This window comes from Myotis yumanensis, unplaced genomic scaffold (genome assembly GCF_028538775.1).
Source record: "Myotis yumanensis isolate MYYU_CA2020_CCGP unplaced genomic scaffold, mMyoYum1.0.hap1 SCAF_8, whole genome shotgun sequence".
Classification (NCBI taxonomy): Eukaryota; Metazoa; Chordata; class Mammalia; order Chiroptera; family Vespertilionidae; genus Myotis; species Myotis yumanensis.
The window spans coordinates 75,176,263-75,190,732 of record NW_027223759.1 but is presented as its reverse complement, the minus strand read 5'-3'; the positions used below and the strand labels follow the sequence as shown (position 1 = coordinate 75,190,732).

Here is a 14,470-nt window from a genome sequence, read left to right as displayed (position 1 = left end):
GGATGTGCCCGAAACCAAGGTACATGCCCTTGACCGGAATCGAACCTGGGACCCTTCAGTCCACAGGCCAACGCTCTTTCCACTGAGCCAAACCAGCTAGGGCTCAACTATTATTCTTGTTGTGTTTATGCAAACCATCAGGCCAAATTGTAATGACTTAATACAGTAAATAAATTGGTCTTAATTTGGTTTTTTGATAAAAATGAGGGTGATTTTTGGGAGAAAAATTGTGTTTCAACAGGATTTTTTTTTAAATCCTCACCCAAGGGTATTTTTTCCATTGACTTTTAGAGAGAGTGGAAGAGAGAGGGAACGACAGAGAGAAATATCGCTGTAAGAGTAACACAATTGGTTGCCTCCTGCACATGCCCTAACCAGGGCCCGGGCTGGGGAGAAGTCTGCAACCGGCTAGGGCTGGCAGGGTTTTTGGAGAGGGTCTGCAGCACAACTTTACAGCTGGTCCTAAGGGAGTCTCCCTTGTCCCTTCCACCCCCACACACGGCCGTCAGTTTAAGCTGAGAAGCACCGAAGCAACAGGGTAATGACAAGGGGCTTTGGGAGTCCTGGTTATCCAGTCTTTTTTCTACTCATGTCCAGCCCCACATGTACTAACCACTGTCTTTTGATGGGTCGCTTTTGGCCCTTAAAATCTGATGGATCTGACAGAACTCAGCACATAATGGGAAGGTCTGGCTGCGTGGTCACTAATGTCCTACCGGCAGGTGCTTTATCTCCACCAGAACCGTGTAGCAAGCCAGGGGCTATTTATTGAATGGTGTACACTTTTCTGATGCAGATGGCATAGCTTTGCTCCAGAGCTTAGGGGTCTATGTTGGGGCTCCTATAAACTCCACATGGTGCCTTTTCCTACCACTGATACCATTAGAACTGTGGGTTCCGCTGCTTGAACCACAGCCTGGACCTGATTAAGAGCCTCTCCTGCCCCAGGAACCACTCAAACCTGACAGCACTCCACGTAGATAGGTTAGCACAGTATTCTGTTAAGTATTCTGTTGAATAGTTTTAGTTTTATGTATTCTAGACTTGGAAAGTAAAAATAAAGTAGGATTTTATTATCATTATACTTTTTGAATGTCTTATAAAAAGCGGGGCATTTGTAAAAATGTTATGGAGGAAATCTCTCTTTAACTCACAGTGCATTTTGCAACTGTAAGAGCAAAGGTAAGGAATTCCAGTGAACTGATATTTTAGGGTGCTCTTCTATGACAGGTTTCTTAAAAAACATTCAAGAAATGTTTTACTCTCTTACCATCTTAAAACAAACCAGCCCTAGCTGGTTTGGCTCAGTGGATAGAGCATTGGCCTGGGGCTGAACGGCCCCCCGGGTTCGATTCCGGTCCAGGGCACATGCTCAGGTTGTGGGCTCCATCCCATGGGGGGGCGTGCAGGAGGCAGCTGATTAATGATTCTCTCTCATCATTTATGTTTCTATCTCTCTCTCCCCCTTCCTCTCTGAAATCAATAAAAATATATTTAAAAATATTAAAACAAAAACAAAAAAAAACCCCAAACCAACCAACCAAACCTTCATTTCAGCTTTTCCCATCCACCATCTATGGTGTAACCACTGCCAAGAGGCAGATTTTTGTGAAAACCCTTACAGGGAAGATCATCATTCTTAACGCTGAACCCTCGGATACAACAGAAAATGTTAAGGCCAATATCCAGGATAAGGAAGGAATTCCTCCTGATCAGCAAAGACTGCTCTTTGCTGGCAAGCAACTGGGAGATGGATGTACTTTGTCTGACTAGAACATTCAAAAGGAGTGCACTCTTCACCTTGTGTTGAGACTTCATGGTGGTGCTAAGAAAAGGAAGAGAAGTCTTGCATCGCTGCCAAGAATAAGCCCCGGAGAAAAGGTTAGCTGCGGTCCTGAAATACCGCAGCGCACGAGAAGGGCAAAGTTGCTCGACTTCGTCTGGAGTGCCCCTTAGAAGAATGTGGTGCTGGAGATTTCATGGCCAGCTACTTTGACAAGTATTATTGTGACAAATATCTGACCTATTGCCTCAACAGAATAGGAGACAATTAATTGTATATGGGTTGATAAAAGACATAGACTAACATTAAAAAAAAAACCCACACCTTAAGCATTTCAAATGACAAAGTCACAAAAGCATTTTCAAAGTCCAATGTGTATATATTTTTAGTGCCTACTATATCTTCTGGCCTTGTTAAATATTCTTATTAGCATTTAGCAGTTAGCATTTTAATGCTTCTCACAAGTGGAATTTTCAATTAGGTCTAGTTCTGAAGGAAATATTAAGTTGAATATGTGGAGCTATGATTGATAACCAGTCTGAGCAGTAATGAAGCTATCTTTATATGTCAACAGTTTTTCTTCAATTGGAAATGTTAGCTATCTTAAATTGGACTCAGCAACAGCCCAGATGCAGGTGTCTGTTAGGGCATATGGCATGTTCTGAGTCACTCTAAGACAGCAGACAACTAATCTCATTTAATTCCTGAAACTTGTCTCTCTTCAGCAGTTCCTTAATAGGAATTGCTGCATGATCAACTCTTCTTTATTAGAACAGTTTTAAAGACACTCAGTCAGAGATATGGCTGGCTGAATGTTAAAAAGTAATTAATTTGAGAACTATAAAGATTTGGCTAAATTAGAAAAATAACTACTTTGAAGCTAAAATAATCCTTCAATATATGAAATTTACTTCTTTTCTTTTCCTTATATATGTTTTCTTATTTTTAAAAGCAGATAGAAAAAATGCAAAGTGTTAAAAGTAATGTTACTACCTATCTCCTTTCAGAACTCTGAGGACATGCACATGTTTGGATATGTACACATGATTTACCATGAACAGTGTGGCCTGGTAGCTAGGTGAGGATCCTGGTGGGAAGCATGGCACACTCAGGAGAAGTATGCTTGCAGGGAGTTTCGTGGAGAAGACATAACAAAGGTTTGGGAAGCTTGGAGTGGTGACGCACCCTGGAGCTGGCAACTATGTGAAGCTATTACCACCTCTAGGCCTGAAGGGACAAAGAGGGAGTAGTACCTGGGACCTGGGAAAAAGCTGTGACCTTGAGAAAGAAGCCAGGCCCCAAATGTGGCCCAGGAGAGAAGGAAAATAACTATCCTGACCTTTCTCCTCTCCCTTCATCTGATCTCCTCGTGGTGCCTTCCAATGACAAACCCAATTAGAAGCCATTGGGAAAGGTCCTGGATGATGCAGTCCATGAGGTTAGGCTCCCAGGGCACACAGCAAAGTGGAAAAGGGCAGTGAGTGGGAAGGGGAAGGGGGAAAAGAGAATGTCCAGTTCACATGAAGAGCTTTTGATGACAATGAATATACATATGTGTAGTCCTGGTTTTGCATGGTTCTGATAAGTTTAACTTTCAGTTATCACAGTTTTGTTAAATTACACCATTCCCCTAACAAATTGGTATAATAACGGAATAATTGTACAAACTTCACTGCTAGCTCTTCAGTCCACAGATGACTCAGTAACTAACAGATGTTCATAATGATCAGTGACCAATCATGTCACTTCTTCCCAAGTCTGTCAGTGATTGGTCACTGCACATATTATTCAGTTCATAGACAGCAAAGTGTGTAGTTGTGTTGCCCCCTTGTCTTCCACTGAGGAACCCATGTGATGAACCCATCTGTTACAAAAACAGATAATTGAAAGAATTGGCCTACACATTGAAGTGCAGTAAAGAAACAAAAAGTGGTAACTCCATAAATGATGTTTGAATCAAATGTAAATAGAGTTATAGAATAACTGGCTGTGGGAGTGTGCATATTGCCAATGTTTGAGAAACTCCAGATGTGCAGCCAGAGGAACTTAGTAAAGATGAGCTTATTGACACAAACAAGTAAGTGGTTTTGATGGAGAGGATAAAGATATTTCAGAGGAAGTGACAAGAGCAAAAAACTTAACATTAAGGAACGCTTGGAGATATTTCATGTAAGAAGGATAAAGTGTTAGTAGCTGTTATGAATGAACTTGGGAAGAGTATGACAATTCACCAAAGAATAGGAGAGATGGTCACTCCATACTGAAAGTTATGAGACAAGAAGGGAAGCAAAGCACTGTTAACATTTCTCTTGGCAAGACTTTTTTTTTTTTTTTGTTACAAAGCAATAAGGCACTTTAATTCACAGTGCTTCTGTTTTAAATTATAATGTACTAAATAATTATGTTTTATTTCTTATTTACTTATAAACTTATAACCAATAGAGAATTTTTAATGTTTAACAAATTTTAAAGGTCACAGAACAATATTTTTCACCTTTAACTATTTTTTAAAACAAATTCACATTTTATTTGTCAAAATAAACTGTACAAAATTGACTTTTTTTTTTTACCAAAAGTAACAGCAATATTTTCTGTATTATTCCTAGATAAATCACAAAACACATTTTTGTAGGTTTTCTAGGTTTTGCTTATAAATCAAGACACATCAGTAGATATAGTCATGAAAAAAAGACAGAATAAAACAGACCAATCTGTTGTCAGTATCCATGGCCTCTGATACTGTCTTGACCATGAAACAGAAGTGTTCGACATATACTTGCTAAAAAGCGTATGAAGCCCTAACCGGTTTGGCTCAGTGGATAGAGCGTCGGCCTGTGGACTGAAGGGTCCTGGGTTTGATTCCAGTCAAGGGCACATGCCCGGGTTGCGGCCCGATCCCCAGTAGGGGACGTGCAGGAGGCAGCCGATCAATGATTCTCTCTCATCATTAATGTTTCTATCTCTCTCTTCCTCCCTGAAATATATATTAAAAAAATAAAAAGCTTATGAAGACATAGGCTCAACACAGGAATGTAAACAGCAACACCCAGATGTGGAACAATGGCAAGTTCTTCCTTAAATGTTTAACAGTAACTTGTTTCTTTTGCCTTTAATTACTAACATTGCGTTGCACAGTTTTGGTTTATATGGTCATTTTAATTTTTTTAAATATATTTTTATTGACTTCAGAGAGGAAGGGAGAGCGAGAGAGATAGAAACATTGATGAGAGAGAGCCATTGACTGGCTGCCTCCTGCATGCCTCCCACTAGGGACTGAGCCTGCAACCTGGGCATGTGCCCTTGACTGGAATTGAACCCAGGACTTTTCAGTCCGCAGGCTGAAGCTCTATTCACTGAGCCAAACCGACTAGGGCTATATGGTCATTTTTAGAGTCCTCCACAATTGTGCAAAACAAGGACTGCCTACATTATGCTTTTCAATGATCAATATCTTATAATATGGATAAAGTATTATTTAATGCCCTATACAGGGAAATTTAGGTTGTTTCCAATTTTTTCACTGGTATAAGCACTACTGCCATAAATATCCTTATAACATCATTTTGTGCACTTGTATTCTTAAGATAAATTCTCAGAGTGGAGGTTTACGGGGTCAAAGGCTACGTACATTCACATTTTGATACATATTGCTAACCTGCTTTCCAGAAAGGCTGGCTGAGAGCCAGTTGATATTCTACAATAGTACCTCAAAGTTCCCAACTCTCCATCTTGTTGCAAACAATAAGCACGTTTATCACCATTGCCAGTTTGATATCTCACTGGTGTTTCAATTGAATTTCCAGGGAAGATGAACATCTTGAAGAGATAAGCTTTTAAAAAGTTATTTGTAAAAAGAGTTCCTTAAAAGATTACTGATGTTGAAATTAGAACATTTATTTGCTCTAGGGACACGATGGCATCTTAATTTATGAGAAACAGCAACAATAATTCTGGGTAATAATTAAAAGTCTGGTGCCTTATTTTAATTGATCAAGGTACAAACAATGATTTGAAGAGTGTACAAAAGGTATAACTTTGCAAACATTCACTTAAAGGAAATGTTTTCTCAAAGTCTTAAACATGTTTCAGCTTGAGTTAAAGTTTTATTTCAGAAATGCTCTTATTAGAAATATGTTAAAGAGAAATAGAAAAACCCTGAAATGCAGGAAGTTATGCAACAGAAGAGATGATCCAGGACAGAGCCTCAATACCAATTTGACTACCCTAGCAGAACTCTTGGTTGTTCCATGCAATAGGCAAAGAGAGAACTTCCTATGACGCCTACCACCTGTAGCCATTGCAAATATCCACAACTTAGTTTGAAAACTACTATGCTAGGAGATAGCATCTACTTATTATTTAAATATTATTTTCTTCCATATTATAATCTTTTTCAAGATGGTCAAATGAATTTACATGTGATAATCCCTTCTACGTGAACACGTCAAGAATGGACAAAAATAAAATAAGACATAGGCAAAAATATTTTGTAGGGACAGTATGATAAAGAATTTATCAAAAGGCATAAATGATGGCATAACTGCCACCAAAGAATGTAAGATTAAAGAAGTAGAAATTTTGGGATGAGACATAAATTTAGCTATTTGAAGCTAAAAAAGAGAGAGAAAATGTTAAATAAGCAATATTTGAAGAAATACTTGCAGATAATTTTCCATAATTGAAAACAAATGTGGCTCATAGACCAAAAGTATGCTGAATAAGCAAGGTAACTGTTGAACAGATTACAAAGAATTGGTAGAATATCAAAGATAAAGAGGCAACTTAAAAGCTTGCCTGGAAAGAGGCCAGATTATCTACAAATAAAAAACAACTATACTGACAGCAAACTGCTCATAGGCAACACAGAGAATTTAATGGTATAATATTTCAAAGTGCTAAGCGAAAATAATTGCTAACCTAGAATTTTATCGTGAGCCGAACTATTATTCAAGAGTACAGGACACGTTAGAGTTTATAACTAACAGACCCTAACTTTAAAAATAACATTAAAGGAGGTACTTTAGTAAGAAGAAAAGTGAACCCAGATGGAAATATACAGATATAAGAAACAATGGTGAGCACAGAACTTGATAAAAGTCAATATATATTTCATTAACTATGACAATAAAAAAGAAAACTGAAACTTAGCAAACTAGGAGAAAAACCTTAAAGAAACCAGGAAGAGCATAAATTTATGAACTAAAAAACAAAGAACAGAAAGGATCAAAAGCTAAAAATGTTAGCTTAAGACATTTAAAATACAGATAAATGTCTAATAAAATGTTAATAATTTTGAAATTAAAGAATAGGCACAAAAAGTTAAGATTATTTTTAAAACATTAGAGAATACTATGAACATTATCCCATTAAGTATAAAGTTTTCTCTGTCTCAAAAAAACTATTTAAAAAACCAGGCTGGTGGCCCTGGCTGGATAGCTCAGTTGGTTAGAGTGTTGTCCCGATACGCTAAAGTTGTGGGTTCAATCTCTGGTCAGGACACATATAAATGCATAAATAAGTAGGACAACAAATTGATGTTTCTCTCTAATATAAAACCAACCAACCAGGCTGGAAATGAGATATCCAACTGGAAGAGAGAAAAAAAAAGGAAAATTATGGTTATAAACATATAAAATTCTTAAATATAAAATTAATACCTATAAGTGGACTGTAAAAGTTAAGTCCATATTAACTATAATCTTGACAGCAAGCATAAAAAAAAATCAAAGAAGTTTAGTTCAAATGCCAATTGGAAAACTAAAATTCTAAAAAATACTTAGTCATTTTTTAAAAAAAGACAGGCCAGCAAAAATGAAGGAAAAAACCCCAGAGGAGGGAAGTAGGAAATTAATAAAGTGATACAAGTCTAACCATATAAATAACTACATTAAATCTTTTGGGATAAATTCTCCAATTAAAATGTAGAGATGGTCAGAGTGGATAAATAAGACCCAATTATATGCTGTCTCAAAATAAGAAACTCAAAATAAAGACACAGATGGGCTAAAGGTGAATGAGGTTAAAAGACATAACATGCACAAGAAGATGGGAATATCTATATTATGATCAGATAAAACAGATTTCAAGAGAGCATTACCAGAGTTACAAAGGGGGGTTTCATCAGATGCAAGGGCCAAGTCATCAGGGAGACTTAACAAAGTTTCAAAATACATAAATCAAAAATTTATAGAATTACGTGGAAAAATGGTTCTGAAACTATGTCTGATTTCAGCAACTGATAAAACTAGAACAAACAAACAGGATTCAAATCTTTTTTTAAAAAATATATATTTTATTGGTTTTTTTACAGAGAGGAAGGGAGAAGGAGAGGGATAGAGTTAAAAACATTGATGAGAGAGAAACATCGATTCAGCTGCCTCCTGCACACTCCCTACTGGGGATGTGCCTGCAACCAAGGTACATGCCCCTGACTGGAACCAAACCTGGGACCCTTCAGTCCACAGGCCAGCGCTCTATCCACTGAGACAAACCGGTCAGGGCAGGATTCAAATCTTGACAGTCTCTTCAATAAATGATGTTGGGAAAATTGGACAGATAAATGCAAAAAGGTAAAACTAGACCACCAACTTACACCATACACAAGAATAAACTCAAAGTGGATAAAAGACTTAAATATAAGTTGGAAAACCATAAAAAGCCTAGAAGAAACCATAGGCAGCAAAATCTCAGACCTTTCTTGTAGCAATGTGTTTATGGATACATCTCCTAGGGCAGAGGTCGGCAAACTGTGGCTTGCGAGCGACATGCGGCTCTTTGGCCCCTTGAGTGTGGCTCTTCCACAAAATACTGACTTCTGTGCATGGGTCACGAAGTTTCAGTTGCACTGTACATGCGCGCCTGCACGTGGTATTTTGTGGAAAAGCCACACTCAAGGGGCCAAAGAGCCGCATGTGGCTCGTGAGCTGCAGTTTGCTGACCACTGTCCTAGGGCAAAGGAAACAAAGGAGATAATAAACAAATGGGGCCTACATCAAAATAAAAAGCTTATGCACAGCAAAAGAAACCACCAACAAAACATAAAGGGAGTCCACTATATGGGAGAACATATTTGGCAATGATACATCTGATAAAGGGTTAATATCCAAAATATTTAAGAAACTCATACAACTTAACAAAAGGAAGACAACTAATCAAAAAATGAACAAAGGATCTAAATAGACATTTCTCCAAAATGGACATACAGATGGCCAAGAGCCATATGAAAAAATGCTCAGTCACTTATCATCAGAGAGATGCAAATTAAAATGACAAAGAGGTATCACCTCACACCTGTCAGAATGGCTACCATCAACAAATCAAACGACAAGTGTGGACGAGGATGTGGAGAAAAGGTAACCCTAGTGTACTGCTGGTGGGAATGCAGACTGGTGTAGCCATTATGAAAAACAGTATGGAGTTTTCTCAAAAAATTAAATATGGAACTGCCATTTGACCTAGTGATCCCATTTCTAGGAATATATCCTAAGAAACCCGGAACACCAATCAGAAAGAATGTATGCACCCCTATGTTCACAGCTGCATAATTTACAATCGCTAAGATCTGGAAATAGCCCATGTGCCCATGAGTAGATGAGTGGATAAAAAAGCTGTGGTAGGGAGAACCAAGATGGCGGCATAAGGTACAAACCTGTACGTGCTGCCCCCCACAACAACATTAAAACCACAACTATAAGACAAAACAGCTATCATCCAGAACACGGGAAAGCTGATCGAGTGGAAGTTCTACAACTAGAAGGAAAGAAAAAAGCGCATTGAGACCAAGTAGGAGGGGAGAGGCGCCAAGAACAGAGGAACTCTCTGAGACCCCGCCCCACTACATCCCCTCCCAAGCTGTGCCGCGGCACAAAGGAGGCACCTGCGCTTTTGCAGCCTAACAAACTGCAGTGAATCAGTGAGCTCCAAAACTTCCAAACTCCAAACAAAGAGGAGAAATCTGTTGATACTGCTGTAGCCCCTGCTGGGTGGACCCACACAGTGGTTGACTTGGAGATCCAGGAGCCAGGGTACTCCAGTCAGATACTAGATTTCAACTCCTCACATCTATAAGAAACACACTCAAGAAGCAGACTCAGTGAGCACCAAAGCCGCACTGAAGCAAGTCCTACCGGATAAGGGTGTCTCCAGCACAGCAGTTCTTCTTATAGACACAGTGGCTCCTCGCAGTCAGCCAAAAATGCGAAGACAAAGAAACATGTCACAAATGAAAGAAATGGAGGAAAGCAAACTAATGGAGGACATAGAGTTCAGAACCACAGTTATAAGGCTACTCAAGAATCTTCTACGAACCTCCGAGGAACTTAGTGAGACCTTCAAGGATCTTAATAAGAATGCCAAAAAAATGGAGAAGGACCAGTCAGAAATTAAACATACACTGACTGAAATAAAGAATAATATACAGAGATCCAACAGCAGACGAGAGGATCCCAAGAATCAAGTCAAAGATCTGAAATACGAAGAAGCAAAAAACACCTATCTGGAAAAGCAAAATGAAAAAAGAATCCGAAAATATGAAGATAGTGTAAGGAGCCTCTGGGACAACTTCAAACGTACCAACATCCAAATTATCGGGGTGCCAGAAGAAGAGAGAGAGCAAGATACTGAAAGCCTATTTGAAGAAATAATGACAGAAAACTTCCCCTACCTGATGAAAGAAATAGACTTACAAGTCCAGGAAGCACAGAGAACCCCAAACAAAAGGAATCCAAAGAGGACCACACCAAGACACATCATAATTAAAATGCCAAGGGCTAAAGACAAAGAGAGAATCTTAAAAGCAGCAAGAGAAAAACAGTCAGTTACCTACAAGGGAGTACCCATACGACTGTCAGCTGATTTCTCAACAGAAACCAACAGGCCAGAAGGGAGTGGCAAGAAATATTCAAAGTGATGAATGCTAAGAACCTACAACCAAGATTACTTTATCCAGCAATGTTATCATTCAGAATTAAAGGTCAGATAAAGAGCTTCACAGATAAGGAAAAGCTAAAGGAGTTCATCACCATCAAACCAGGATTATATGAAATGCTGAAGGATATTCTTTAAGGGATAAATACCACATGATCTCACTCATTTGTGGAATATAATGAACAACATAAACTGATGAACAAGGACTGATCCAGAGACGGAGAGGCATTGATTGGACTGTTGGGCCCTGGAGGGAAGGTAGGGGAGGGTGGGGGTAAGGGGGAGAGATCAACCAAAGGACTTATATGCAAGCATATAGGCCTAACCAATGGACATGGACAACAGGGTGGGGGGGGGGAGGGTGGGTAGGGGATAACGTGGGAATAAGGACACAGATGTAATATCTTAATCAATAAAAATATATTAGAAATAGCTGTGGTACATTTATACTATGGAATACTATGCAGCACTAAAAAAGAAGACTCTCTTACCCTTTGAGACAGTATGGAGGGACCTGGAGCGTATCATACTAAGTGAAATAAGCTAGTCAGAGAAACACAAGTATCATATGATCTCACTCATGTGAGTAATCTAAGTAACAAAATAAACAGATGAATGGAGAGGATCCAGAGACATGGAAGCATGGAATAGAGTGTGGAATCTCAGAGGAAAAGTGGAGGAGGCTGGGTGGGTGGGAGGTAATCAACCAAAGACCTTGAATGTATATATACATAACCCATGGACACAGACAATAGAGTGGTGAAGGCCTGGGGCAGGGGGTGCGGGCTGGTGGAGAGTGTCAATGGGGGAAGAAAGGGGACATATGTAATAATTTCAACAATAAAGATTTAAATAAATACAAACAAAACCTTATAACTGATAATGTTCTCATGCCTTACTAACATACAATTTAAAAATATAATAGAAAAATTCCCATTCCCAATGAAAAAAATTGTAAGGTATTCTAGTATAAACTAAAAATTAAAAAGCGTCTGCCCTCTGGTGGTCAGTGTGCATCATAGTGACTGGTCATTCCGCCATTAGGTGGATTTGCATATTAGGGTTTTAATATCTTTTGAAAGATATTAAAGAATATCAGTATGTTTTATAATTTAAAAAAAATACCAAAAAATGAAGAGATATACCATGTTCATTCATTTGAGTTTTGTGTGTGTTTTTTAATCCTCACTTGAGGATATTGTTCCATTGATTTTTAGAGATAGTGGAAGACAGAGAGAAATATCGATGTGAGAGAAACACATTGGTTGGTTACCTCCTGCACATCCCCTTCTGGGGATCGAGTCTGCAACCCGGGCATGTGCCCTTGACTAGAATCAAACCTGGGACCCTTCAGTCTACAGGCCGATGCTCTATCCACTGAGCCAAACCAGCTAGGGCTAGGGTGATTTTATTATACTACTAGAGGCCTGATGCACGAAATTCGTGCAAGGGGCTCAGCCCTCGCAGCACCAGCTTCTCCGGAAGGTCATTCAGCTGTCTGGTCTAATTAGCATATTACACTTTTATTATTGTAGATTTTAGGGCTTGGGGATTACACAATATAAAAAAAGATGAATGGTAGTGCATTTTATTCTTGTGTGGCTTAAATTTATTAAACACTATTGGGGTGCCTACTATACCCCAATACTCTGGTAAAATGTAAAAGACATAAAAATTGTGTCTCTATTTTCAAAGAGCTCATAATCTAGATGATGAAAAAAATTAACTTTCAAAAATAATAAGCAGGTATTTATGATCCAGGGATAGAGTCCTACCTTTCTGTGTTATTTTCTTTTCCCGTAGAAAAATATTTGAGTGACACTGTTTTGTTCCTGCCCATTCCATGTGATTCACTATAAACATTAGTATCAACATATTTAATTATCTAGAGAGAAACTGTTTCTAATTGTAATTCTTACACAGAAATTTCTTTTTGGTAGGGAAAATGGGAGTGCATTTTATTGACATTCACGAAATATCAGTACTGGTTAAAAACAAAAAATTCTGCAGTAATTTTTAATTTATGTGAAATAAACTATAAAGCAACCCAATCTTTCAGCTTTAAGAGCTCTATCCTTACACCTACCTGAACTTGTATCTTGTTATGAATACACTAGAAGCCTGGTGAAATACGTTCACTGTGTGTATGTGTGTGTGTGTGTGTGTGTGTGTGTGTCCCCTCAGCCTGGCCTGCACCTCTCACAGTCCAGGACCCCTCGCTCCTTACCGCCCGCCTGCTTGCTGCTCCTTACTGCTTGGCTTGCTGCTCCTTAGCACTGCTGCGGAGGCAGGAGAGGCTCCCGCCACTGCTGCTGTGCTTGCTAGCCGTGAGCCCAACTTCTGGCTGAGTGGCGCTCCCCATGTGGCAGTGCACTGACCACTAGGGGAAGCTCCTGTGTTGAGCGTCTGCCCTCTGGTGGTCAGTGCGCATCATAGTGACTGGTCATTCTGCCATTAGGTGGATTTGCATATTAGGGTTTTATTACTGGTATATAGGATGTTGTGAACATATAAGTTTTCATTTGTTTTAGGTCATTTACATAAACCATACATTTTTTCTATTCCCAAATTAAAATGCCAAGCGCTAATTATAAAATTTGACTGCTGTGAAGTTACACAAAGAAAACTATAAATTAGCTTTAAAATTTTATTGAAATTCAGGTTTAGAACTGAACAATTTAATACAATATTATATAGAATATTTTCTAACCAGTACTCTTACCTGCTTTTACATGATATCTGGACACAACTTTTAAGAATTGATACTTTCTGCCTAATTTTCCATAATATGCCAATTATGCATTTATTAAAATCTCAGATACTTATCAGAATTTAAAAAAATAAAATAAAATATGGAAAATTTAAGACATTAATATTGCAGCAACTATAATATAGAAATTTACAATCTTAACTGTTAAAATTGTTAACATTTATTGTAGTAATGCAGTATGAATTTTTAACATAATCACATGAATTTTTCATTAAAATGTTCAACCATTTCCTACTGAAGCATGTTCAAAGTTATAAAAATCTTCTCTTTTAAAGTAACTTATACTGAATTAGTCCAAAAGCAATTGTGGCACTTTAGAGAAGACATTTATTCTACTGCATATCTTAAGTACCCAAGGTGCTGCCCGATCAATAGCAGGTTACTGAAAAAGTGTAAAGCATGGCTTTCTTTAAGGAGTGAGTCGTTTGGGATCACGGGGGAACATTGAGGTCTGACGAATATTGTGCAATCCCAAAAACAGCATAGTCACTCGTTCCAACCCTAGGGAAAACAAAATAAACATTAATTCCTTTTCAGAAAATCTCTCAGGTTCTTACATTTTGAAAATTACCAACATAGTATTGCTGATCAACAAAATAATTTTCCTTGTTAGGAAGGAAAATGACTTCTATAATTTCAAGTTTATTTAAAATGGAATGTTTTAGGTCTGATTCAGAAATAGAGATGATGCTTGTGAGAAGGACAAAATGAGATACCCTTAAGCTATGTGATTCTGTGAAATGCGAACTACAGAAATCTATGTCAATGTCCAAAATTTACGGCTTAAACAAATATCTCCCCCTCTCCCCTCCATGTATAAGCCTGTATGGTTTCAAATAAGACCAGATTCTAAGTATGTAGTCCAGGTCATCAGTATAAGACAAAAGTCATAAACCTGTTCAAGGAAGTTTATTAATGGAAGTACCAGAAATTCGTTGTAATTTGATAGACATGTAACATGGTAGTTCCTAGTATAAAAGACTCTAGAGTAC

The 14,470-nt window shown here is 38.2% G+C and overlaps 1 protein-coding gene and 1 pseudogene across 1 annotated transcript in view; one reads left to right on the top strand and one right to left on the bottom strand.

Moving 5' to 3' along the window:
- The first annotated feature begins 707 nt into the window (after positions 1-707).
- On the top strand, positions 708-2,054 carry LOC139015813 (ubiquitin-ribosomal protein eS31 fusion protein-like; annotated as a pseudogene).
- An 11,287-nt stretch (positions 2,055-13,341) lies between these two features.
- DARS1 (aspartyl-tRNA synthetase 1) overlaps positions 13,342-14,470 on the bottom strand; it is a 75,349-nt gene continuing 74,220 nt past the window's right edge. The window contains exon 16 of the mRNA XM_070423074.1: positions 13,342-13,979. Within this exon, the coding sequence (XP_070279175.1) occupies positions 13,888-13,979 (92 nt within the window). The 3' untranslated portion in view covers positions 13,342-13,887. The remainder of the gene's footprint in view (positions 13,980-14,470) is intronic.